At 38.1% G+C, this 26450-nt stretch overlaps 1 protein-coding gene across 1 annotated transcript; it reads right to left on the bottom strand.

Annotated features, from left to right (window-relative positions):
* Window positions 1-2995: 2995 nt before the first annotated feature.
* Window positions 2996-9902, bottom strand: LOC144763025 (olfactory receptor 5M11-like). The gene is made up of 2 exons (XM_078648337.1): window positions 9810-9902; window positions 2996-3952 (listed from the first exon to the last, which is right to left on the bottom strand). Exons 1-2 carry the CDS (start codon window positions 9900-9902, stop codon window positions 2996-2998), a joined length of 1050 nt encoding a protein of 349 aa, XP_078504463.1.
* Window positions 9903-26450: the final 16548 nt, after the last annotated feature.

Here is a 26450-nt window from a genome sequence, read left to right as displayed (position 1 = left end):
AACAGCATGTTCTTTGGTTGCCATTAATAAATTGTTTGTATACCAATGTGTATGTATAAACTAATGATGCACACTTTGGATTGCATATGAAGTTGCTGATAAAAAGAAATAACTGAAAATATCAGTCTGTGGCTTATAGTGCTTGTATTGATGAAGCGATCAGTTTTCTGACGTTGTTATAAATCATAATTGATAAGGTTTGTGAATAAATCCTCAAGGATTCATGTTCTATAATTAGATATACCCATTTCCTTGGGGAAGATTGGGTTGCCCTGTCCTACATTGTTACATGGGAATCCAGCTGAGCACGGGTGTCTGGTAGGTTTGATGAAGTTTATGTGATTGTACAATAACATGGGGCCGATTATTTGTAGGAACTCTTATGTGTATGGAGACGTTCAAGAGTTCCTATTTGTGGATTGGAAGTCAGTGGTGCTCTTTGGGGTGCACAGAGGTATGACTTTGGCATGGAATGTTGAGGCTGGGCCTAGCCATTAGATTTTTATGGCCTTGGGTCTTCAGGTCAGTTTAGCGTTGATTCAAGTGTAGAGTGCATTGCCTTAGTCCATCTTCCTGGGAAAGAGGGATTGGTGGCACAGTAAATTGGGAATGGCAAAAGAAATCCCAACAGTCTTCTTGCCTATAAGATTACAGAGTCTATTTTGCAGAATTTATTTTTTTTAAATTACCCCAGTCTTTTTCAAGAAACCCACTGTGGCTTTCTAACTCCCAAGCCCTTCACTGTATATTTATTCCAAGTCATTTGTCATTTGAATTTCATTTTCTATCTGGACAATAGGTTTACTCCCTCCTTACATCAGTGAGTTCTCTTGTGTCTATGCAGCAGTGGAAGGGATAAGAATTTTCAAAACATTAAGTTGAAGCTTCTTCGGAAACACTAAGTCAAAAACATGTCATTACACTACAAAAATAATATAATATATTATTATATACCTGCACACTTTGATACTGTGTTTGGTGAAGATATGTTATGGCGAGAAGATCCCTGTTGTGCTGTAGAGTTCTGAACTACAAACACATTGCAATTATTTATTCACTTGGTAGTCTCTTATTTTATTGTGTGTAATAATGTATTAAGTACATTAAAATTCATCAATGTTCTTCTGTTTTCAAATTCTAACACTCATCACCGTGTTAGATTCTATCCACTTGGGGATGCAAACTTTTATATTCTTGCTTGCATGTGCCTATACTTGCTGGAGTATGATGCATTAAGAACTAATAATTGGCTATCATATATATCTCATTTTGACCTGGAATTGTGTAACCTTTTTGGCAGTCCTAGGTTAATTGGTTCTGATATTGTTGCAGTTAGTAATGAACTCAATTGCCCCCTTAAATAAAGACGCAGTTTTACTATTAGAGCAAGAAACTTGGCACAAGCTACTTAGAGCATGAAGTTGAAGAGGGGTTAGATTCTTTTGAGTGTTTTTTTATCCTGAAATGTGCCTACTTTATAAAGTACTTTCTGGTTTTGTAGAGGAAAATGAACATTGCACAGAGAACACATCCACACCCTGACAAAGGCAAACCTTTTCAGCACTAAAACTACATTTATCAGCTGAGCCTGGGTTTAAAGATAATTTTATTTTAATAATTATGGTATTATGTTGTCTGTGTACATGACTTTTAATTTCTACCACTCTCCTAATGCTGTCTCCAATAGTTCTACATCTATATATATAAAAACGAATGTATGTCTGTCTGTCTATTTGTCATTTATGCATTACTAAACCATTAATCCGATCGCCATGAAACTTTGGGAAGTTGTTGAGTACACTCCCGCAAAGGTTTCTGGCATAAAATGTTCTTAAAGATCGCCCCCCCAGGGCCCTCATAATCTTTTGAATTCTGAATTTGCAACCACGACTTTGCAACGGTACAACACTTTCGGTGAAAAAGATGATGAACAATGTCATCAAAGCTACAATTCTGAATGAGAAATTCAAGGGGGAAGATGTACTGTTGCCACGTATTCCAATAATCTCAACAGATATGCCATTTGAATTCAAACGTTCACAGTTTATTGTGCGACTCGCTTTTGCAATGTCCAGCACAAGGACAATCGCTGCAAGTGTGTGGACTAGATTTGGAGAATCCGTGCTTCTCACATGGACTACTGTATGTGGCCAGCTCACGCGTCGGAAAACCTTCTGATTTATTTGTGTATGCACCAGACGGAAAAAAATAAATATCATGTATCCACAAGCACTTGAATAAATAAATTGAATTAAAACGACACTTTGAAATTGTTTCCATATTAAAATGAATAAGTTTCAATAAAAATGACACAATGTAAATTGAATGTTATTATAACGAGTTTACTTGAATTTTCTTTCTTCTGAGATCGCAGCAACGCGCGCGACGGGTAAGCTAGTTTGTTATAAATTAACCCGACTTAAAATAAAGACTTGTACAGGAAAGGTGCTTTATTGGGGTAAAACAAAAAGTCAGCTCACCTAATAATGTGCACCTCTCTTTGGCACTATTTCTGGTCTTGCTGCTTGTAGGTGGAGAGGAGACCTGTGATTCATTGCCTGTATGTTCTCCCTACATAAGTAGATAAGTATACCTGTGCCTCCCTCAGTTCAAAGAGACATCTTCTATGTCTGGCCAGGATTGTTAGCCAGCCTTTTGATGATGTTTTATTATGGTCTAGTGGAGGATGGGGATATTGATGAATGACTACTGATGGTGAAGACAACTACATATCTGATTTCAGCAGCCTGTGCTTTCCAGTACTATATTTCTATATATGAGGTAGAGGAAGCTTGACTTGGATGGTGTGTGACATCCACCAACTTACAACAGATGCTGTACTAAGCATAATTCAAAATATATGTTCTGAAGTATGCCCTAACTCTCACTTAATATTTTCTTTGATTGAAAAAGTGCATTATATTTTCATTGCATGTGTCAATATTTGCAAAACCCCCAGTCCACAGAATCATTTTGACTTCATATCTTATCTTTATTAAAATACAAACCTCCTTGTGATTTTCTGCAGAGCCATTTTCACATCCTTGTTTCTCAGTCCATAGACTATGGGGTTCAGCACTGGATGGATCACAGTGTAAAACACAGATATAAGTTTCTCATTATTAAATGTAGTAAAAGAATGTTTGGACACTGGTTTCAGGTACATCACACCAGCTGGTACAGCAGATATGGAGACAACAATCAGATGTGAGGCACAAGTGGAAAAGGCTTTATATCGGCCTTCAGATGAGTGGATTCCCATGACAGTAATGGCAATACGAGTGTAGGAGAAGAGAATAATAATTAGTGGGATTAGTTCAGCATAAGCTGCAACACAGACAATTATCATATCCATTATAATGGTGTCACCACATGCTATCTTTACAACAGCACTGGGGTCGCAAAAGAAATGGTTGATTACACTGTGACCACAAAATGACAGCTGTAGAGTAAACACTGTTTCCAGTAGTGCTGACAAACTGCTACTTAACCAGCAAAAAGTCACAGTTGTGATGCAAACAGTCTTGCTCATGATAACATTATAACGTAAGGCAAGTGAGATGGCTACAAAACGATCAAATGCCATGACTGCTAGAAGGAAACATTCTGTATTTGCTAAGAGGACAAATGAGTAGAGTTGAACTGCACATGCAGACATGCTCATTCTCTTCTGCTCAATGATTTGTGCCAGCATGTTAGGGACAACCAGTGTTGAAGTACAGATATTTATGAAGAAGAGGTGACTCAAGAAGAAGTACATCGGACGATCAAGGCGAGGGTCACATGCCTTGGCTGTGAGAAGTGTAATGTTGCTACAGATGGTGAACATGTATATCACTATGAGAAGAACAAAGAGAAACTTCTGCACTAAGGGGTTCTCAGACAGACCCAGAAGCAGGAACTCTATTGCAGTGCTTCCATTCCTCTTTTCCATTGAGTCCTTCTTTTTTTCCTACAAGAAAGTGAGGGAAAACAGTAGTTATTGTAAGTAACTAGGAACACATGAGAAGATTATAGTGCCTGATAGAAGCACTGAATGCACAGTAGACAACTGTGAGCACATACGCCTCAGAAGGAGCCTATTAGGGTTGCCCAGAAATGTGAAATTTCCATCATTTGCCGTTGTACAGTGTTAGTTTACTCATGTATGTCTACTTTCGCATGCATGTACTAGCACTACCTCATGAAAACCCAAATGTTTTATGGCTAGACTTTGAGGGCATGTTCCATTATCATCACTCACTTATTATATGTGACAAGAAGAGGAGAGATTATATTTAGTGCATATTTGAGTTTATTCGGTGTGTGTTTTCTCCCTGTTCCTTCTCACTGACACTAATTTCCTTAAATGCAAACATCTGCTCTGGAACTGGTATCTTCAGCAGGGCAGCTGCTGTTTCCTCATTTTGGACCTTTTGCTATTCCAGTGATTCTCATAACATGGTTGTCTATTTATCCCTGTTCTATTTTGAAATAGGAGCCTGTACATCTCCTTTCCAGTTTTTGGTACCTTGTATTTGTTTGTCCAATCTGATTGTTGTGTAATAAGGGTTCTATTGTGATTGTATAGTGCCAAATATCCTTCCATCATCTCTTATGCAGCAGATTCATACTTCTTTAGAGGAGCTTGACGGGTGTAATGTAATGTAAATGTAATTTCTGAAGCACAGCTCAAGCCCAAGGGTATCTTGGAGCTATAGGGGTCTGGTTAAGCGAGTGTGCTATGTGCCAACTAATCCTGTGTGAAGAGCCAGGTTTTTAGGGCTTTTCTGAAACTAAGTAGGGAAGGGTCTTTTTTCACAGTCAGGGGCAGACTGTTCCAGAGCATCACAGTAGTCCTGAAAAAAACTCCATCCCCAAGTGGCCTTCCTAAACGGGGGAACCATTGTGTTCCTGGCAGAGCCTGAGCACCGCACTCTTGCTGGTACATACCATTTAAGTTTCCTCTACAATGGTCAAGCACAAGTGTGTGAAAGAATTTAAATACCAGGCAGAAGACTGATCTTACATCGTTGTCTAATAGGCAACCAATGTAGTTTCCTGATGGCATCTCTGGCCGATTCATATTTAGTCATTTTGAAAATAAAATAGGCAGCAGCATTTTGCAAGTTCTGTAGTCTTTTCAAAAGACCTGAAGCAAGAGTAAGTCGAGACTATTGCAGTGGTCAATCCTTGTGAGGACTATAGCCATGGTTACTGTTTTCAGGAGTTCGGAAGGCAGCCATTTTTTGATTTTTTATAAGCTTTAGGGAGCAAAAAGAGGCAGATGTAATTTTATTAACTTGGTGCTTGAATTATACTCACTGTCTGCCAATTATCCTTAGTTCTTTACTTTAGCTCAAAGTGTAGGCACTGAGTTCAACTCTGGAGGCCACCAGTCCAGTGTCCAAATGTAGGGTTTATTGCCGAAAATTATGACCTCGGTTTTTGAGGCAATCAATTTCAGATAGTTGCAATCCATCCAGTTGCTTACCTTACTCATGCATAATCAGAAAGACTAATCGGGTTGTTTTCATCGTTTGCTAGTGACACCACAATTTGGGATCCGTCCGCGTAAGATGCTAATTTAAAACGAGAGTCTTTGATAAATGACACAAGTGGCGTAACGTAAAGGTTAAATAGAGTTGGGTTTAATGCCAATCCCTGGGGTATTCTGCAGGTCAAGGAAAACTGCCTGGAGACAAATTTGCTCATTGTCACATTAGGTTGTCTATTTGCCATAAATGATTTCAGGAGATCCAACGCTGTGCTCCCAATCCCCAAGCCTCGCATATGGTCAGACATGATCTCATGGCTGACCGTCTCAAAGGCAGCGGTGGGATCCAGCAAGATCTGTGCCACCACCCCCCTCTGTCAAGAGCTTCTCGTATATCTTCAGTTCCTACCACTAGATGTTGCTAAAACCATGTGGTGTGTCGTCCAGCAAAGAGATTTCCTCTATATATTCTGAGATCTGTTGATTCATAATTTTCTCTGCCAACTAAGCAAACCTTACCCACCACAGTGACCATTGGCTGCAAAGGAACAATCTACTCCTCATTTAGAAGGTGGGAACACACTAAATTGTGTGGACTAAGCATTTTTATATACAGAAATGTCTGACAGCTTCAGTAATGGAAAAACTTAACAATGAGCGTGCAGCAAAATGCAAACCTTCTGACAGATAAGTAACAATTATAAAATATTCATTTCTATAGTCCCTCTAAAATATACACACTGATTCATTCCAAATATGCGGACCCTAAATTCTTTGGGTCTCAGCGACAGATAGTTTTCTTCCATTGTCATTGAGCACAGCTGTACATTCATATAAGGCCAGGTACACTACATAATGGTCACAAAAAGTGGTCACAAATTGTACACCTCCTTTTGGTGACCTGCACTTTATTTTGTCAACTTACAAGGCATTTGTGAGTGCGTGGTGTTGAGGTGCAGACAGAGATAGCGGCACTATGTTCTACTTTTAAACTTTTAGTTTTGATCCGATTTTAAAGTTGTATTTGTAAGGACTGTGATTATTTTTTAAATTACTTACTTCGGGCAGGCTAAGGGGGCTATCACCTTTCCTCCCACATGTTACGCTCTACCACCGCTCTACTGATCGCAGGGCTCGTCTGTGCGAGCGGACCCACCATCTTTGGAGATAGAGGTTAAGCTCTCCACGCTTGCTGGGCATAAAAATAGATGACGGCGCAAGCGCGCAGCGGAGACGCGCAGCGGGTGCGCCGACAGTGCCCCAAACAACAAAAGAGAAGTGCCAATACCGATATCTGATTTCTAGGAGCTATCTAGTAAGCAGTGTAAGGATGACAATTCAATACACCTCGATGCTAGTTAATAGCTGTTTATTTTGAAACATTTTTTTTGGGTTTATGCAATTTTTAAGTTCAATGCAATGATTCAAAACACATTTTATAAAACAAAAATCAATATAAGGACACAATAAGTGAGATAAAAAACCTCATACATACCATCATTCATAAAATCTCAAAACGTATCACAGTCAACCTCTTCCATTGCAACATTCACTCAGTGTACTCCACCACTGAGTGATTCTCATCAACAGAGCAACCCCTCTTTAGCTCAGGATCATAATGAGATCATTGTTAGCCCCACTGAGTCTACATAGTTAGGGATGTCCAATGTTTGTACACCATTGTTCATCAGAATTGAAACCTTTGTCCTTAGATAGGAGGTTTTCTTTACTTCTTCCATAAGCGACCCATTCTCTACCACATGTTTTTCCATATATGTATTACAGTGATAGACAAAATGGGCACAATAGAAAGTCACCCTTTCATTGGCTGAGCAAAATCAAATCAAGAATCCACAATTTGCTCTGGTTTCCTGCCATGACACTCATGTGCTGCACTGATATTACTGTATAAGCAGCCCTTAGTGGTGATCATGCATGTTGCTCATTTACTGACTCTTCATGGAATAGCCAGAATGGATCACGGTACACTTCTCTGTCACTTGTACCATGGTGCGGCTCATGGACTGACTGATGACATCATCTAGAGAGGCTCACTTAGACCTAGTAATGTACATATGTGTATGTGTGTTAAAGTACTGAATAGTAAATGTACTTAGACTGTGTGACACTACCTACATAAGAAACACAATGTGGTAATGGTGCTACCCTCTAGTAACTGGCCATTTGGAATTTGAGCTGGCCACAACAGAAAGAGGGTCTACAAGTAGCATCTGTTCAATCTAATCATGTACCTCTCCCTAGAACCTAGTAAAGCACCAATAGTTACATGTGGCTTAATAGAACATGTGTCTCTGTACTGCGGACAAGTGTGTTGTTAGGGACAGAAACCATCCTCACCCTTGGATGGCATGCTTCATCATTGGGTCCCTCCTAGGAATGAGAATGTAGTGCCAGATCTTCTCCCTAGAGGTGGCATCTTTTACGATTAAGTATTTATGTTAAAGTCAGGTTGCAAAAAATATTACTTACCCATGGTGGTCTGCTGCTGTCTTCTTCTAGGTAAACCTGGTGAGGAAGCAATGCGTACTATGGCGGCTGGCCATTTGTGGCGTGGTGGTAGCTTGAATTGTGTCAGGTGTGCTGGTGCCATGTACTCCCATCCTGAGGAGAAGTGTTAAACAATGGATGTGGCTATACATTCACATTGCTAAGCATAGCTAATCAATTTTTTGTTCACTGTTGAATGTCATTTTCTTGTTTTTATTTACCTAAGCATATCTCTATGGGAGTCTGATTTCTTCACAGGAGGAGAATGCACACCTGTTTTCCACTTTTTAATCATATTTTTAACAAAACCTCTAAGGCTGAAGGTTATGCTTGCAGAACTCAGTGCGTGCGCTGCCCATGGGCGTGAACATATTCAAACATAACTGTGACCAACATTATGCCACAGACCGAGGTGCACGGCCTGTGAAAGGCGGCCATTTGGCACTTGCAATCCAAAATACAGTCAGCAACATATTTTCTTTTATACTTTACTTTAACAAGTTTGTTTGATAATCTTGTCCCAATTTTATCAGTTCAAACAGTCTGAACTCCAAGACATTCATGTTTCAATTATTTTATTAGCCATATTCTGTTTCCAACAGTAATGATCCAAAATTCATTCAAGTAAAGTTTTCAGAGGTTGTGCACCTCGGTCTGTGGAACAATGGTGGTCACAGTTACGTTTGAGTCTGATTTCTTTTAACATACGTTTTTCTGTGCTATCGATTTAATAAGAGCAGGGGTATGAAAGCATACTTTTATACACTTTCTACTCTATAAACTTACCTTTTGAATAACAAAACTACCTTTTCTTCTGCTTATATGTAGTCCTGTGAAATAGGTTTAGGCCATTTTAAGGCAAGAGTCAAAAGGTAACACCCAACTATAGTGAATAAGAAGGAATATCAACTTTATAATGATGTACTATAATGGTCAATTGAGTGTCAGGTGTGCTCTGCAAAGGCACCTATGCATGACTGACAATACATGCTACTTACTTACCAGGGGCAGGAGTGTGCAAGATGATGCTGTTTGTTTTTAACTGTGTTTCTCTATAGCCTTATACCTAGGGGCACTTAGGATGGATGCTTCCTAAAACTTTTGTGGGTCATTGTCAGTTTATATCAAATTTCACTGAATTTTACTTCATCCACAGTTCTTTGTAGAGTGACAATATACTAGTCTTCAAGAATGCTGAGAACCGTTTTGTTAGGCCATGAGCCAGGGAGAAACATGTTACCTGCTCTCAGAATGTTTTGAAGTTTCACTCTCTGATTACTTTTTAGTCCATCCCTTGGTGGCATAAGAATACAATTTTGTTTTTTTTAATCAACTTCCCTTACACCTAGGACTCTACACACCTCACTTCTACTAAAAGCTTATCTAAGGTCTACATTATTTCAAAACATCTCAATATAGAGTGCTGTATCCGACACTAAGCACCTCTGGTGTGAGGAGGGACCAGATGATAAAGCATGCCACCTAAGGGTCAGTGAGGTGTTCTGTCCCAAACTAAACACGTGTTCAAAGAGACACATGTTCTGTTGCACTGTATGTACCTCATTGTGCTTTGTGGACATACTAGCAGAACAACATAACACCAAACGGAACATGGCTGCGTTCTAGCCTCCTGTGTTTTGCATGACATGACATAATATTTTGAGAATGGCCCCAAAATGTTATCACTACTTTATCAATTAATCATACTGTACACACTAGAGTGCACACTCAAACATGAACATGTGATTACAGTCAGTTAGTAATACAGCAGCAGTAACCATGGAAGATGATTAGCTTTTCCAAGGTCTCCACACATGTACCTTACCTCGTGCTCAGTCATGAAGCCTGGTTTGCATCTTACACATAGCTGCAGAGAAGGCACACTTGTAATGGAATCACGTTCTGGCATCAGTGCCATCCTTGATCATATCTCATTGTGACATCTTTGTTATCTTCTGCATCGAGTATTACATTTATACAGATTACTCCCACATATTCCTCAAAATCTAGAAGCACTAAGGAGGAGCAATTCAATGTACAGCATGAAGAACCACCTCCAAATGTGACACTGTGTTCTTATGCACCAGTTTCACCCCCTCACTCTCATCAATGAGCTAACCTCTGTTTGGCTATATTTGTCACAAACTTTGATAAACACGGGTGTTATTGTCCCTGGCAAGCTGTTAATGTTCAAGTAAGTAAACAATTTCACAAAAACACTGTAATACCTTTGTGGTTTTTAAAGTATCTTGTCCATGTAGTTTCTACCCCAAAGGATCACCTTTGTGCTAGCTAATGTGATTTCAGGGCTTGCCTAATGTAATAATGGATTATATTGGCACCTACTACTACTTAGGACCCACTTCCTTTTTCACTAGGTTTGCACTGTATAGATACTACAGCACTACATACATACCACAAAAGTGATTGAACAACTTCTGAATGTTCAACATTGTTCAGCTAACCTTATAGTGGGCCTTACAAGTCCTGACTACATTTGCATCGCAGTGCTGTCTCTCCATGGTCGATGAACTGATGGGTGAATCCACGCCCTTCTGTCTTGTTTGGTTGAGTACACTTTTGTAAACATCAAATCAATTTTATTTACTGAGATCAAAAGAATATTTTTTTCTTTTAAAATATAATGACCATTATGTAAAATGACAGTAAAATACATTTTTGCAATCGGATGGTAAATCACAATTTTCCAGCCAACACAGACTCAAAACTATGGTTCAGGAAATTCAATGTAAATACAAACCAGCCAATAAGGGTATCCCTGTAAAAAAGAATACAACACATTTATTTCATAATATTTCATAATTGGAAGATGCAAAAGGGAGGGACCTCCATACACCAATAAGGAGAACATTTCCAACTTGAGGTCCACCTAAGATAAATTAAATATTAAAGTGTCCAACCTTAGGCTCCAAATTTGCAAGCACACACATGTGTAAGATAGTACTGTGCTCCTTAAAAAGTATAACAAAAAGTCAAATATTGTTATTCTGCTGATAGAAAAAGCACTGATAAGATGAGCCGGAGGTGGCCATAGCAATTGGGACTCCTTTGTTTTTACACTTAGGCATTTTCCAGTTTCGCCCAGTACATTTATTGCTACCAGTACAGACAGCAGATATCTTTATAAATTGTGTACAAGAACATCACACCAAAGACGCCCTGTCTAGGGCATGCTTTGAAGTTGTTGTTTTTTTACCTCTCGGATTCTGCAGTCAACCTTCATGAAACTCACAACTTATATATTTTTGTTAGAAACAGTAGACCATACCTTCAAAAGCAGATGGGAAGTGGAAGCTATTATGGATGATCTATGTTCAGGGTTATGGGAATGAAATTGAGCTGATCTGTTCTGTGCTTTGATGCTGTCTGAGCCTGAGGATCCTCTTCTGACTTGCACTAAATAGACTGCCCAGACCATTGACCATTTGCAGCATCTGAAAGTGAAAGGTCAATGGTCTGTACGTCCTACTCTTTTGAAAGATTCATATCTCCTGTAGGTGCTGTGTTCTGAGGGTCTACAGTGACAACCAATATAAAACCCTACATAACTCCTTCCATATGAAAGCAGAGAGCTGCTTTAGACTTTGAGGGGATGTTCATGGTCAAAGATCATCTTTATCTTACAATGTTGTGGTCGTGCAGAACCACACAGTGGCTCAATTTAATGAAGACAGAAACATTTATATAGAAGTCTAGTGCTTATCACCTCCTGGCAATACCCTACCCAATAACACTGATCCAGCATCTTAATGTCTCAAAGGAGCTGTCACAGCTCAGAAGATGTTCCCAATGCTGAGCACACCTAACCACAAGTGGCTAATTATTAATATTGCACAAACATACACAGCTGACATAATGCATAATGTATAAAGCTTGCAGCTACAGATATCTTTTCTTGTTACTTGTAATTCCTACCATTTCCATGGCCTCTCATCTGCACTTGACCTATGTGCTTCATTATAATGATTTCCCACAATTTGCAGGTTGCCCTATGCCCAGGATCTTATGCAGGAGTAGCTGAATGTAAAACTACTGTGAAGTGCAGTGCATAGTGCAATGTAGGCCAGTTTAGTCCATAGTGTGCAAGGACAAATGCATCAGGAAAGATATAGGTTAAACAAGACAGTTCAATGAAGTAAAAGATTATAATAAAGTGTGTCAGAAATAGCACATGGAAGGTGATTTGTGCATTGGTTAGATATTTTCACTCTAGCTCTAACTTTAAATAGATTAGCTTGAGAGATTTCTCTAAACACCTGCCTTCTTTTAATTGATTTTCAATTTGAAATATACATTGCCAGAGTGAAGGTAGTTTGATGCTGAGGTGCTTCAATAGATTTCATTTCATTCATAAAAATGTAAGCAATATTCCTTTCGCATTTCTTTTCAGAAATGGGTTTAGTGTTCCTGGCTAATGTTATGACTTCAGCGAATATTTCTTGTTGGTTATTAGCTGAATTGATAAGAGAATTGGTACAAATATATTTTTCCTGCAGATGTGCTTTTTATAGAGTGCTATAATTTTTGATGTAGACAATTGTGGGAGACTGTCAGTTAGCTATGATTCCAATCCATCATGAGGATTCCTTGAAAAGAATTTCAGAGTTGGGGTTGATTTCTAATTTTTTGGAGGAAGCATTCCAGTTCACTCATGCATTCAAATTCAAAGTCTAAAAAGTGCTTATTTTGGTCAAAAACCATGAAAGAAACATTTTTAAAAACAGTGTCAAAAGTACAATATTCATACTTTCTTTCATAACATACAGATAATGCTTCCTTGCATTATTCATGTGCAGCCAAAAACAGTTTGCATGGTCAATATATATTTACATTAAAATCATATATAACAATCAGTGTAAAATATACTAAAATATTAATGATTATAAAGTCGATACAAAAGAGCTACAAAATATTGAAACCCGTAACAATAATAGCCCGCTCAGGATGGATAACTAGTGTTGTATGACTGCAATCAAGCTACTATAGCATATTTCTTCCATCTTGTCAGGCTAGTTATCAATATATCCAACAACAACCTATTAGCCAAAAGTATGTCTACGCTGAATCTTCAATAGATGTTATTTTGATCATGGTCTCGGTTCTGATATAGACTCAAGGTATTTCCCTATCTGAGAATACTATGCACAGTCTTGTGTTAGATCTGCAGATTCTCAAGGCTGTCTTATATTGATGGAATCCCAGGAATCAAGATAGCAGCACATTTCAGCACCTACATTGTCTAGCATACAGGGGGCAAATAAAGAAGAGATGTTCCTCTGTTTCATCTTCCTTCTGCACACAAGGCATAAGACATGACACTTTGAAGAGCAGCCCCATTTATTGGAGACATTTTCTAGCAAAGTTTCTAGTCTAATTCTTATGTGAAGGGGACTAGTGAAGGGGGATTTATTTCAAAAAGAAACATCATAAACATTGTTTTTAGCTTGATTTCTAAGATCCAATTGGTCAATCATGCTTGGTGTGTTGATTGAGTTGTTTTCCCCATTTCATTTTCCCAGAGAGACAACTAATTCAATGGCAGAAGTGATACTAGTTGCAGGGTGTTTCCACAGGTCTGGGAGACCTTGATTAAATAGGGTCCGCTTGACATATTTTTACCAGGGAAGTGCCGCAGTGCCTCAATTATCCAGGATGTCTCCTAGCCAAACCCTGTATTTTTTAGTTTGAGCCTGAGTCAGCATGCAAGGGCTGCTCTGCAAAAATCTGTTGTAGTCCAGTACAGAGAAAAGCCCTGCCCACTCCACACCCTTATTTTTTATTGGCTTGTGTCTTTGTCCTTCGTAAATGCTGGCGTCTGATTCCTTATTAGGATTCTTAGTCCATCATTAGTAGGGCCCTTTCGCCATTTGTATCCTCCCATGGGTACTGACCCCTTTGCTTGGTTGTCACACCATTCCTGAACTTTTTTTTTTAGTGTCATGTTCCCGCCCCATCCCGTTGTCCGTGTGTTCCATCCCCCTGCCCTCTCTTGTCCTTGTTCCCTCTGTTCCCACCCCACTCCCATTGTCCGTTGTCTCACAGCTTGTGGTGGGTATGGACACAAGCTTGTTCCTCTATAGTAAGTAAAACCGGATGGGGCAGCTAGTATGTTGAAAGACATATTTTTCCAGGTACTGCGTTATTTTGCACAGAAGCAAACGTTGCTTCAACTGGGTATTATGAGAATGCCTCTAATGATACCTGTTTGTGCCTCATTTTCTGTGCCTGTCCTTTAGTGGAAATGAAAAGTGCAAGCACTTTATTCCTCAATATCCTTTTCTTATTGCCAACCAGACTGATGCTCAGAGTTAAATAAAAAACACATTCACCCTATGTTTCAATGGATTATCTCCAAGCAGCATAATCCCAGACTACACAAAAGGGTTGGTGGTGGATCATAGTAAAGATAAGGCTGGTTACCACAGCACTATAAACACATCTGTTTTCTGTCCAGTAAAAGAGCATTTAAGGATATTTGAGGTATGTTTCTCATTTGCGCATCACAAACTTTAGTGGGGAAATAGCTTTAACATGTGGTAGGTTGCCTTTTCTTTTACACATACAAAGTTCTCTAAATTTACTATAAAATGACGTCCCACTTGGCCCATCTTGAAATTTACTTTGAAACAAAAAAGTTAACGCATTGCCAATTGTATAATGTTAATCCACTTAATTTTTTTAGGTCAATGTCTCCAGAAAAGGGTGTAAATGGGAACCAATCACAAGCACCCCCTAACAAGGGGTATGTTCCCCTAGGCACCAATCTGATTCTTGAAAAGGACTTGAAAATCTTAGTTCATTAAAAAGACTACAGTAAGCCAAATTCTTCATTCATTGATTGAATGTATTACGTGTTGTGTTTTTACGAGTTTAAATTCATTAATGAAGCAAAGTCCTGGTTACAAACCAGCATACAATATCCAGAATGCATTGTGATAATATGCTTAATCAATCACATGGATTAACATTTCTCCTTTGTTTGTTTTCAGGGGATAGGATCTACAAATGTAAAGGTGAAATACAATAACAATGAGGAAACCAACGTAAAACTAAAAAGTTTTATTCATCATCAGTGATTTAAATCACACTGTTGTGCTTATAGAATAGAGGCAATCACCAAGGTGCGTAAACCGATTGAAATTGAAACACCAGTGAATGTGGTCAACAGGTATAAATTACTTTGAAGTCCTAAGTGAAAACACTAAGAAAGCTCAAAATAAAACTCAAAGAGTGCTTCTGTGAGTATTTAATTATTGTAACCCTAGGGATTCAATGAAAACACTATAATTGTATCAGTGAGTGATGTCACAGACCATGTCATGAGTGATGTAATATGTGACGTCATCAGCAGTGCATTGCACGCGCAAGTTATAGTGAGTCCAACTAACTATAACGTGGAAATGTCAATGGTTTTATGCGAGTAAAACTTCCAGCTAACTATAACTGGTGTGAAACCTATGGTTTTTTTCAGTGAATTTAATAGGTTTTTTAAATGCTAATTCCTAACTATAACTGGTGTGAAACCTATGGTTTTTTCAGTGAATTTCAATGGTTTTTTAATAGCAAATCTCTATAGGTATGAAAAGTAATATTTTATATAACGAATTTTATATTGTCTAATTATGTCATATTTTTATTTTTATTATATTTTTTTGCCCTGGAGCGCTCCCGGGGCGCGTACCGGTGAACGCACGGGTAAGCGCAATGCCACGGCGCGCCCGGGGGCGTCCCGTTAGCACAATTCTCGCGAACGAAAACAACATCGTGACGTTTTGCGTAACCTCGTGATGTGTCATATGACGCACTGCGTAAGTGCACCCAGAAGCATGCGAGCATATACGAACGCGCAACGTCCTGACGCGCTTACGCTACGCGCCCCGGGGTGCACCCCGGGGAGCGACTACGGGCGCGCCCCGGGGCGCGTAGCGTAAGCGCGTCGGGCCATGTGATCTGAAAATAACACTTTTCATTGGTGCAGATCAGTTTTGGTTTCCAAATGATGAAAGCCTGGATCATGTGACTTGAAAATAACACTTTTCTTTGGTCCAGAACAGTTCTGTTTTCCAAATGATGAAAGCCCCCACCTTTTTTCCTTATTCCGACTTTGTCCTTTGACTGAAGAAGACCTGTTTGGAGATCTGTCTCTAATCTTTTCACTTTAAAATGGCTTCAGTAGTAGCAGCAGCTGGAGCATCTGCACCACCACCACCACCACCAAGAGGACCACCACAACGTTACATTGGTGCTCATGAAGAAGAAGAGGAGGAGGAGGACGAGGAGGGGAGAAGGACATACCTCCCAGAAGACAATACCCCATATAGGCCAAAGGAGCCCATAGTATGGGAGTTTTTTCCATTCCAAAGGGCAAAAAGAAAGTCAATGCACCAAAGGTAACTTGCCTAATCTGTGGCATGGAACTTTCAAGGGGGAACCCTAATAGGAAATATTCATTTGGTAATTATACCATGATTCGGCATATGGAGCGCAAGCATCCCAACAACTATACTAAGGCAGAGGTCCATGAAATGGCCAGGAACCCTTCTCGATCATCACCAAGCACCTCCCAAAGAAAGCAACCCCACTCCATCGGATCCAGAGGCAAGAGAGACAATGTCTATAATTCAACCCAAGTTTGCTGTTTTTAAAATCATGTGCAAATTTTGTGGGAAGACACTTTGCTATGGTGAGCAAAGTCTAAAACTTATCCTCTGTGCTGGTGATAACCACAAGTGCCCGAAAAACACCTAATTTTTTCCTGATGTTTTTTTTTGCTCCAGTTGAGCCATTTTCAATTCCCTGTTTTTTGTTTCTCCCCCTAAAAAATAACAAAAAAAAATAAAACTGTTCAGAAAAGCCAAAAAAAGTAAAAAAATTTCAAAAAACAATAAAAAAATAAAACAACAAAAAGAATAAAAAAAAGTTCTTTTTAGAACTACCTTTAATTTATAAAAATAAACCTATATTTTTAAAGAATCTCTATCAATCTTTTTTCCTTAGGGTACGCGCACCGGGGCGCGCACCCAAAAAAAGAAAAAAAAAATTAATGAAGGAGTTAGCATGAGGGAAGAACACAGAGAGAGTAATGTTAAGAGAAAGAGAGCTAGAGCGAGCAACACAGAGGGATTGTTTATTACATAGTAAAAAACAGAGAAGGTGTAATAAGGTGAAAGTGAGAAAAGTAAAATGAATAAGGGAGCGAAAGAAGGGAAGAGAGAGGAAGAAGACTAAAGTAGAGGTACTGGGAGAATGTGAGTGGGTGTTGAAAGAAAAAGAAAGGACAGTAAAAAATGGGGAATGAAGGGTAGTAACGGAACCGGGATAAATGAACAACGGTGAGGGAGCGTGAGAAAAGAGCAGTGAGTGTAAGTAAAGAGGGGTGAAAGAGGGTGAAAAAATTGAATTAGGATAAGACATGGGGAGTGACAGAGAGAAAGGACAGAGAGAGTAAAGGAAACAGTGCCTGAAAGGGTCTGAGTGAAACAGCAAAGAAAGGTAAGTAAGGCAGTGTGGGTGACTTATAGGGAGTCAGTGGGTGTAGGTGGGGGTGTGGGTGTGTAAGGTGTGTCTGTCGGTGTGGGTGTGTGGGGTGTTTCGGTGTGGGTGGAGGTGTGGGTGTGTGAGATATGTGTGGGGGGGTGTGGGTGTGGGGGGTATGTGTGTGGGATGTGTGTGTGTGTGTGTGTGTGTGTGTGAAGAGTGTGTGTGGGTGTGTGTGTGGGTGTGTGTGTGTGTGAGGTGTGTGTGTGGTGTGTGTGGGGTGTATGTCAGAGGTGTGTGTGTGTGTTGGGGGGAGGTGTGTGTGTAGGAGTGAAGTAAATAATTATAGGGAAAGAGAATGAGTGAGGGAGCAAAGGAAGGGAACAGAGGGTAAGGGAAGTAAAGAATGGGGACTGAAGGAAGTTGAATGTGGGAGGGTAAATAGGGAAAGGGGAGTAAACATGGAGAATATGAATAAGTGAGGGAAGCAGAGTAAAGAAACAGGAGTGAGGTAGGTTGAGAAAATAGTAGTGAGGTTAAAGCAAAGGGTGATGACAAACTACATTTTTTTAGTCACACTTACCATATAATAAATGTAACTTTAATTACATTTTTTTACTACACTTTGTATCTGTGAAAGAGAGAAGAAAAAATAAGTTATAATTAGTAAAATATGTATTTTAAAAAAAAGATACAAATGAAGAGGTTAAAAATCATAACAGTGTATTTAGAAATAAAGTAAGAGTGAAGGACACAGAAAGTGAAATAAAGTAAGGTAGAAGGACAAAAAGAGGGAAAAAGAAATAGAAGGAGAGTAAATTACTAAAAGTAAGGCATGTAGATTCACTGACAGAAAGGAAGAGAAGAAGAGAAACATGAACTGAAGGTAAGAAAGATACTAAAAGAATGTGAGTTAGCAAAACTAAATCAGGAAACAGGAGTAAGTAAAAATATAATGACTGAGAGGGAAAGGAGTCTAATTAAGGATGCATTTAGAAGAATGAGGAATGGAAGATAACTGAGAGTAAGTGAAGGAGAGTCATACAGTGAAGGGATGAAGGGAGAGAGGATAATATTGAAGGTTTGAGGGAAAAGGAGTGATGAAGTTAGTAGACAGAGAGACTAAGGGAAGGACTGCGTGAAGTGGACTACAATGAGTAAGGAAAGAAAAATGAGTAAGGGAGCAAAAGAAGGAAAGAGAGGAGAAGAGGACTAAAGCAGTGGTACTGAGAGAAAGTGATTCGGTGATGAAAGTAAAGAGAAGGACACTGAAAGATAGGAAACGAGGGGTAGTAATGGAACCGGACTAAAAGAAATGGGTTGAAGAACGATGAGAGAGGAGCAGTGAAGTTGTTGTAAGAGAAATGATAGAAGGTAGATAAACACAATTGAACATAACACAAGGAGAGTGAGGGAGTGAGGACATTGAGGTAGTGAACGGAAAATAGTGAGAAGAGGTCAAAAGAAAGGAGCAAACAAAGATAAGCGAGGGAGAGTGGGTGATTTATAGTGACAGAGTGCGACAATAGTGCTGAGTGACTAAAGAGGAATTACTAAAAGAGCAAAGGAGGAAAAGACGGAAAAGGGAAGTAAAGCAGAGAGACTGAAAGCTGAATAGTTATGCAAGGGAGAGAGGGGATGCAGACAGTTGAAATGAGAATGAGGGGTTGTGAAAGAAGTGGAGTAAAGGAACGGGGGTGAAAGAGAGTGAGAGAAAGACATTATAAGTGAGTAAAAACTGCTGAAAGAGGGTGGAAAAAGGAAAGTGAGTGTGAGACAATGGGAATACAATTTAAATTACAGAATACAAACTATAGAATAACTTGTACAACATGTTACATAGTTTATTTTTGCTGTTCTCAGAATATATTGAATTTCACTTAAAACAGTGAGTTCAAACTACTCATCATATGACAGAGGGAAAAAAAACACAATCTAAAAGATTGTGTTTTAAAAAAAAACTTAGAAACTTATAAATCACAAATGTACACTAATCCTTCATTCACTTACTTTTCCTTTAGGCCAAATAGTATATCATGAAGTTCCTTTTCGTTCGAAAGTACTCTGCTGTTCATTAAAAAATCCATTTCATCGACTTTCTAGAAAAAAAGCTCCAAGAACATCTGAAATATTTTCATTATTTTCATATACTCCTTTTTTTCAGTCATGACTCTTTGCTCATTCCTTTACTTTTCCTTAAGGCCAAATAGTGTCAGATGTATGAGTATATTTTCAAATTAATTAAAAGAAACTGTGAATTTACCATTTTTCCGATGTTCTGAAAGAAAGGCTTATACAACATATTCACAATATTTAAGTATTTGTAATTTCATCTCTGACTCACTCATGTTCATCATTTTGTATGATACTGATATCACTTACTATGAGATCCACTTACAGTACCTATATGACAAGTCAATTTTTTATATTATCTTGATCACTTTTACTCAGAATATAATTTTAAACAGCAAACTAACCTTTATTAACTGCTCCCGTCTTCATAGGCCAATTACCTTTACTTAAATTTTGGTTCTAAAAACACCAGGTATGAATTTTTTAAGTCAAAAGGCAAACGTTGTTTGAAAGTCAAATGAGTGTCATTACAGTGGGTCCAACCTGTACAACTTTTTAAATAGCATTTGTAATGCCCTGATGTTGTAGAAGGACCGTCATGATAAATAATAGCTACAGTTGCAAAGGCTCTTCCTGAAATTGATAACTGAGAAGCCACAACATTTTTAATAGAAATTGACAATTTACTTCCATCAGGTCTACATCGTTGGAACATTAAAATCACATATTTACCATAAGTTTGTAAAAATAATGTGGACAGCATTGCAGACTTACATTGGGTACACACCATATTGTGATCCGCTGCTTTAACTAGATTATTAAAAGGCACTGATTTGCAGTCTGGTAAACTCAAATATATAAATCTTTCAGTGTCTATTCTAGTACTACTTGATAAACTACAGTTGTCGCAGTCATGCTGCCATTGATAAGAAAGGCTAAAAAGATTTTTTATATCTACACCTTCATCTTCCAATACATCAAACATATACATTAAAAATTCCTGACAATCCTGCTGAATATTCTGTGAAAATTGATTTTGACCAGAACATATGTCTAGAAGATTTCGAATTTCTGAAACACTTTCTATTTTTGCTCTATCACTGCTACATTTCTCAAACACAGAATTCAATAAACAGCAGAGTGATTCATCCCGATTTTCAGCAATCTGTTCTTGTGAAGTTTGAAGAAAAAAAACAACAATAACCACTACATTAGCATAGCAGTTGACACCAGAACTGTTTTTAAACTGAACTCCAACAACATCTTCAACAGAATCCTTTTTCTTTCTGCTTACAATTACAGTTCCATCTACTTTTTGTCTTTTTGCTACTACCTCACTGCAATTATTCTCATTTCTTCTTTTTCGGCCTACCACACGTTTTTCAAACAGAGGATATTGAGGCAAATGTGGAGCATACTCTCTTCTTAACCTATTGTATTCTTTAACACAATCTAGATCTGCACAAATCTTTGTTTCATCACACTCAATCAAGTACAATCCTGATAAAATTCTGACTCGTGATAATGCCACATATGCCATACCCTCTTTAAACACAGAACTTCGAATGTTCACCAAAGCGCTATCTACACTTAAACCTTAAGATTTATGAATTGTCACCGCATATGCCAAACAAATAGGAAACTGTTTTCGGCAAACATAGAAGTCTATCACAAGCAAAAATCTAGCTGAACAACGACAAATTTGTTCTATTTCGTCAATGCCATCAAATTTAATTTTTAAAATTTCAATTCCATCTCTATTTTTGTAATTCACAAAACCAACAACATGACCCATTGCTCCATTTACCAGACCTCTTTCAACATTTAAATTCCTTCTCAAAATGATACGACAATTTAAACACACATTCAGAGTCTTTTCAAAACCAGCAGTTTTAGATATAGTCTCCTCTAATGAATCCAATTTTGATTTCATATTTTCAGACAAAATAATTGTTGCTCCCATATGTTCTATTTTATCTATAGCTTCTAGTTTCACTATCTCTTCATTTTCTAACTTTAACATTTTGTTGTTGAACATGGAACATTCTTTCAGAGTTGGCATCAAACATATGCCAGATTTCTTCTCGTTAATTTTCTTAAAAATATTCTCTGGAAGAATGTTTTCATTTGGGTACAAATTTGAAATTAATTGTCCATGTAAAGCTTCTTTCCCATGCTGACTTACTTTTCCGATTCTTACATCTTGTAGAATATTTTTATAATCTTCATCATTTGCCTGCCGCATATTTTGAAGCAGTTCTGCATATTTGAAGTTTAACCATATATTAACGTTTCCAATGCTTCCTAGGCACTTCCTGGTATCTTCATGCGTGAGCATTTTGAACACAGGTTGTCCTTTCACTGGAGTCAACTGCAGTAGATCTCCAAAAACAATAATGTGTTTTCCTCCAAATAAGACATCATAGTCTGTTCTAAGAATTTCTTGCAGTCTCAAATGCACAAAAGCAAGCATTATATTTGAGACCATGCTTACTTCATCAATGATAAGAAGTTTCATTTTCTTCAGGACTCTCGAAACTTCGGAACACGCATCTCCAGATAGCTTGTGGTATTGCAATTTGTTATTATGCTCCACTGGCAGCATCAGTAAACGATGTAAAGTAATCCCTTTAATATTATGTGCTGCCAGCCCAGTTGGAGCGGTAACAACACAAGATAGCGGTGATTCAGCCCTTTTCTGCAGATAAGTTGCAATTGCTTTAATCAGAAAACTTTTTCCAGTTCCCGCTTCTCCACTCACGTACAGTTGGACAGGTTTAAATGATGTACATGAGCACTCTTTTTTCTCATGAGTGAATCCATGTTCAATCTGTTCTGTGACTTCATCATATATCTGCTTCTGCTCAAGGTTTAGTTGTTTCACCAAATCTTCTAAGTTAACTACATCATCTTGAGCTTGTTCCATAGCTCTTTCCACCTCATCCATGGCAGTGGCAGCTTTATTTTGGATAATTGGTCCTCCTAGTGGATCCTGACTCAATGAAGTAGAACTGTGACTGTCTTGAAAACTGTCTCTCGCAATCTCTGCAACAATTGTGACTTCTTGCTCTATTTCTTCGTTCAATATTTGCAGATAATTTGAAAAAACAGGACATTCTATGGTATCCTTGGTTGCATTAAAAGAATCTTCGTAACAGAGAAAATCTCAAAGTAGTTCCTCTTCTGTACGCCATGGTTTAAAGAGTTGCAAAAGAGCCAAATAGTAAAATTCTCTTTTGTCTGGATTTTCGCAACTCAATTTTCGATGATTAATCAAATGACCTTTTCTCTGTTTCAGTAGACATCCTTCACATCCAATGACAGCATATATTCCATTATTGATATCTTCTCTGATGTTCCTCTTATAAATATAGCTTTGCAGAACTTCATAGAGACAAGCGTTCTCAAGGTGAGGACTTCTATTTGGATAGTATGTATCCAACATGTTTGTCTTCAAAATATCTGTACTTTCTGGTTCTTTCTCCGCCAAATACTCTACTTCTTGTACAGATTTCAAAACTCGGTTTCGTGTTGCAGCAAGACCTTGGACTCACCCAAATGATGGTTCTAGATTTGGCATAGAGACTTGCTGATGACAATCGATCAGAACATTCATATGCTCCAATTTCTCGATGCAACAACATCTTCAGACTGTAACTGTATAATTTCTTGCTTAGATTCTTTTCATGTGAAATGTCCTCCCACATTTCCTTCAGTTCTGTCTTTTCTTTTTTTGTGATGTAAGACGTCACATATCGAGCCACAGCAATAGAGTTGTCAGCAATGAACTGAATATCCATGTTAGCATTCCACATGGACAAAATCACTGGGTTGTAGTCGTTGATGTACTTGGACTCTTCATTTCTTTTTAAATTGTATGTATTTTTTGGTGATTTCCTCATCACAGTATGTCGCAGAGAAGACATCAAATTATTTACTCTTCCTTTAGAAATCACTGGTCGTGGAAACCCGAAAAGACATTTTGTGTAGAACTTGTCCTTGTTTCTGAATTTTCGACGACAGTACTTTCCACAACGATGGGATTGAAAGCGTAAAACTTGTTGCCTTAAACTGTTTTCTTCGGTAGTTTTCGGAACAGCACATGTTGAATACTCTTCAATGAACCTCATCACTGTCTCATCCGAATCTGTTCCAAATTTGGGTGCATCTTTAATCCACAACAACATATGTATAAGAGGAGCACCTCTCGCTTGATACTCCTTTCTCCAGAAGAAACCCAAAACCTCTCCAAGGGGAGGATTTTTTTTGTTGGTAATAAAAGACATCATAGCTTCAAATCTATGATTGAAATATCTGCATACATTCACTGGATCCAAAGAACACAGTTCTCCAGGTGTTTTGAATTCTATATTTTGTATATTTGCATTTGCCTCTCGTAGAAATTGAAGTAAGTCGTCCCATGCATACTCGGCACAGCTAAGAGTGAGGAACCATGTAGGAGTTCCTAAGTTTCTTAGCATACATTTCAATTCCCCATGACGACGGTACCAATACTCATGTGTACCACGCTGACATGCCATGAGATTGATTAGATGAGATTCCAAAATATTATCTTGCAGATTCACTTTCTCCATAAAGTCCCTCGCCAAAACATTTTGCAGATGTGCTCCACTTTTCAGTATATGGTTTACTGCATAAGAAAGCCCAGACAAGTCACTTTCATACAGTAGATGAAACAAATAGGGAATGCATTGACGAAACCTTGCATCTTCAGCATATAATCTTACAGTTCGATATTCAGATGCAGGAATTTGAAGTGGTCGATCGTCATATCGTCCACCTCGACCTGTTGAAAATAGCTGTGGAAAACAACGAGCTTCCAAACTTTCTTCCCATACACTAATGGGACTTCCTTTTGCTGTTTTCATTTGAAACAATTCAATTGCATTCCCCATTACTTCTTTGGAATGCAAAGGATGAACAGTATAATGTTCATATATTTCTTCACTTCTAGACACATCAACTTTTTCAATTTGGCCGGCTGAACAATCAATGTCTTCTTCTGCAGCTATTTCCTCTGCTCCAACACATACATGTTTGTAATACTCATTGTTTTTGACTAAATACAACATTGCCTTTCTGACTTTCCTAACATCCACTAAATCTTGCCAGATTTTCTTACTCTTTGTCTGAACCCCATTAACTAGAATAACTAAAGGTTCCTCTTCTACTTTTTCTATACCAATTGTATCAATATATTTCTTGAAATCTAGAGGCAAATAAACAACTCTTCCCTTTAATTCTCTCTGCAAATCTGAAGGAGGCAATTTCCCTATCTTAGGCTCCATGCGAACAATAGCCTGAAAAGGATGGACACATTGAATCAAAATAGATTCATATGTATTTTAATCCATCAATTCATGGGGAATGTCTACCAACTCCAGATTATTATGAACAGCTCTAGCAGGCATTCTGTTTTGATTTAATTTATCATAGCAATATTTACAAATACGCTGATCAGAACTCAAATCAAAACAATTCTCCACCCACAAATAAGTTGCAAAATCCTTCCACTCATAATTATTTATCTTTTTACTTTTTACGTATAAATCAACTAATCTAGTTTGATGCTTATAATGAGTTCGTCGACAACACACACAAGTAAAATTCGGCCTTTCACTTGATTTCACCTTAAACCTGGTAAATTCCTGGTCAAACTTTTCTGTACTTGAAATCTGTACATTGTCTTCCACATTACCTTGAATTTCTGTGTCAATTTCTACACTGTCCTCTTTTTCACCAAAATAACAAATCTCAATTTCTTCACAAATCTTCTTCACATCTAATTCAGTTCCATGCAAAAGAGCAATGTTTAATTGTTTAAGCTTAAGTGCTGGACTTTTTACATAATACAACCTTCTCACTAATTTCCTCATTTTGTTATGATGCACTGCTATCATCCTAAAATGATGAAAAACACTCTGACGGACTTTTCTAGAGAGACAAACCAGTGAATGCCCTTGCAAACCTGTGTTTTCTCTCACTCTGCAAGGATCTAACTCTTGCAACATCTTCATTTTCTGTTTTAGACTTTTCTTACTATATGTACGTAAGAAATTACAAAACAAATCAATTGATTCCTGTCACACACTACAAATACTACTACACTTCCAAGTGTACACTGGACCCTTAGTACGTCTCCCTAAAACTTCATCAGGTAACACTTCTTCTGGTTCTCTAGGCACAAGTTTCTCTTTTTCAATCGGACAACCGTCTTTCACCTCATATGCTTGTCCACTGGTGTCAACTGCATGCACTAAATCATTCTCCTGGAAGTAACTCTCCTCATTAAAAAATGGCTCACAACTTGAACTGTGCATCCATTCTCCTGAAAACACTTTACAAAAATTAGTCCGATAAATTACTCTTTTCCATCTACTGTTTGATTTGAAAACATCAATTGTCTTGTTAAGTGTTCTAATTCTATTGATTATTAAAATAGATAATTTTTTCTTAACTTCAAAAGCCTGATCAACAATCTTCTCTACACTTTTCTTTTTCTTATAAAAAGCAGCTCTCTGTTTACCTTTACTGATGTTTTTTAACAAATGTAAAACCACCCTATTGCGAAACATTCGTTTACGAATGTCTCTTAACTGATTCTGCCTTCTATTCCTATACATATTATTCTCTCCTGCTCCAGTAATAACATTTTTTAAGGGCCTCTCCTTCCTTTTCAAATTTCCTCTCTCCTTCTCTTTAGCCACATTTTCACCAATATTTTTTTTTGATCTACATATGTTCCGTAAGAAAGACTTAGTTGTCTTACCAGGAGCTTTTTTCCTGTTTTTTGAAGTATTTGTTGTAGAGGAGTGCTGTAATTCCGTTGCTGTTTTTGATTTTTTCCGCTTATTATCTTTCCTTCTTCTCTGCC

The sequence above is a fragment of the Lissotriton helveticus genome, chromosome 6, assembly GCF_964261635.1.
Source record: "Lissotriton helveticus chromosome 6, aLisHel1.1, whole genome shotgun sequence".
Lineage (NCBI taxonomy): Eukaryota > Metazoa > Chordata > Amphibia > Caudata > Salamandridae > Lissotriton > Lissotriton helveticus.
The sequence above is the reverse complement of the archived record's forward strand: the minus strand, read 5'-3'. Positions and strand labels throughout refer to the sequence as shown.

Excerpts from the sequence above, each read along its gene's own strand:
- LOC144763025 (XM_078648337.1), bottom strand. The coding sequence starts at position 9,902 with ATGGCACTGATGCCAGAACGTGATTCCATTACAAGTGTGCCTTCTCTG. Across the intron at positions 3,953-9,809 it reads GCTTCATGACTGAGCACGAG|GAAAAAAAGAAGGACTCAAT; the intron begins GTAAGGTACATG and ends ACTTTCTTGTAG.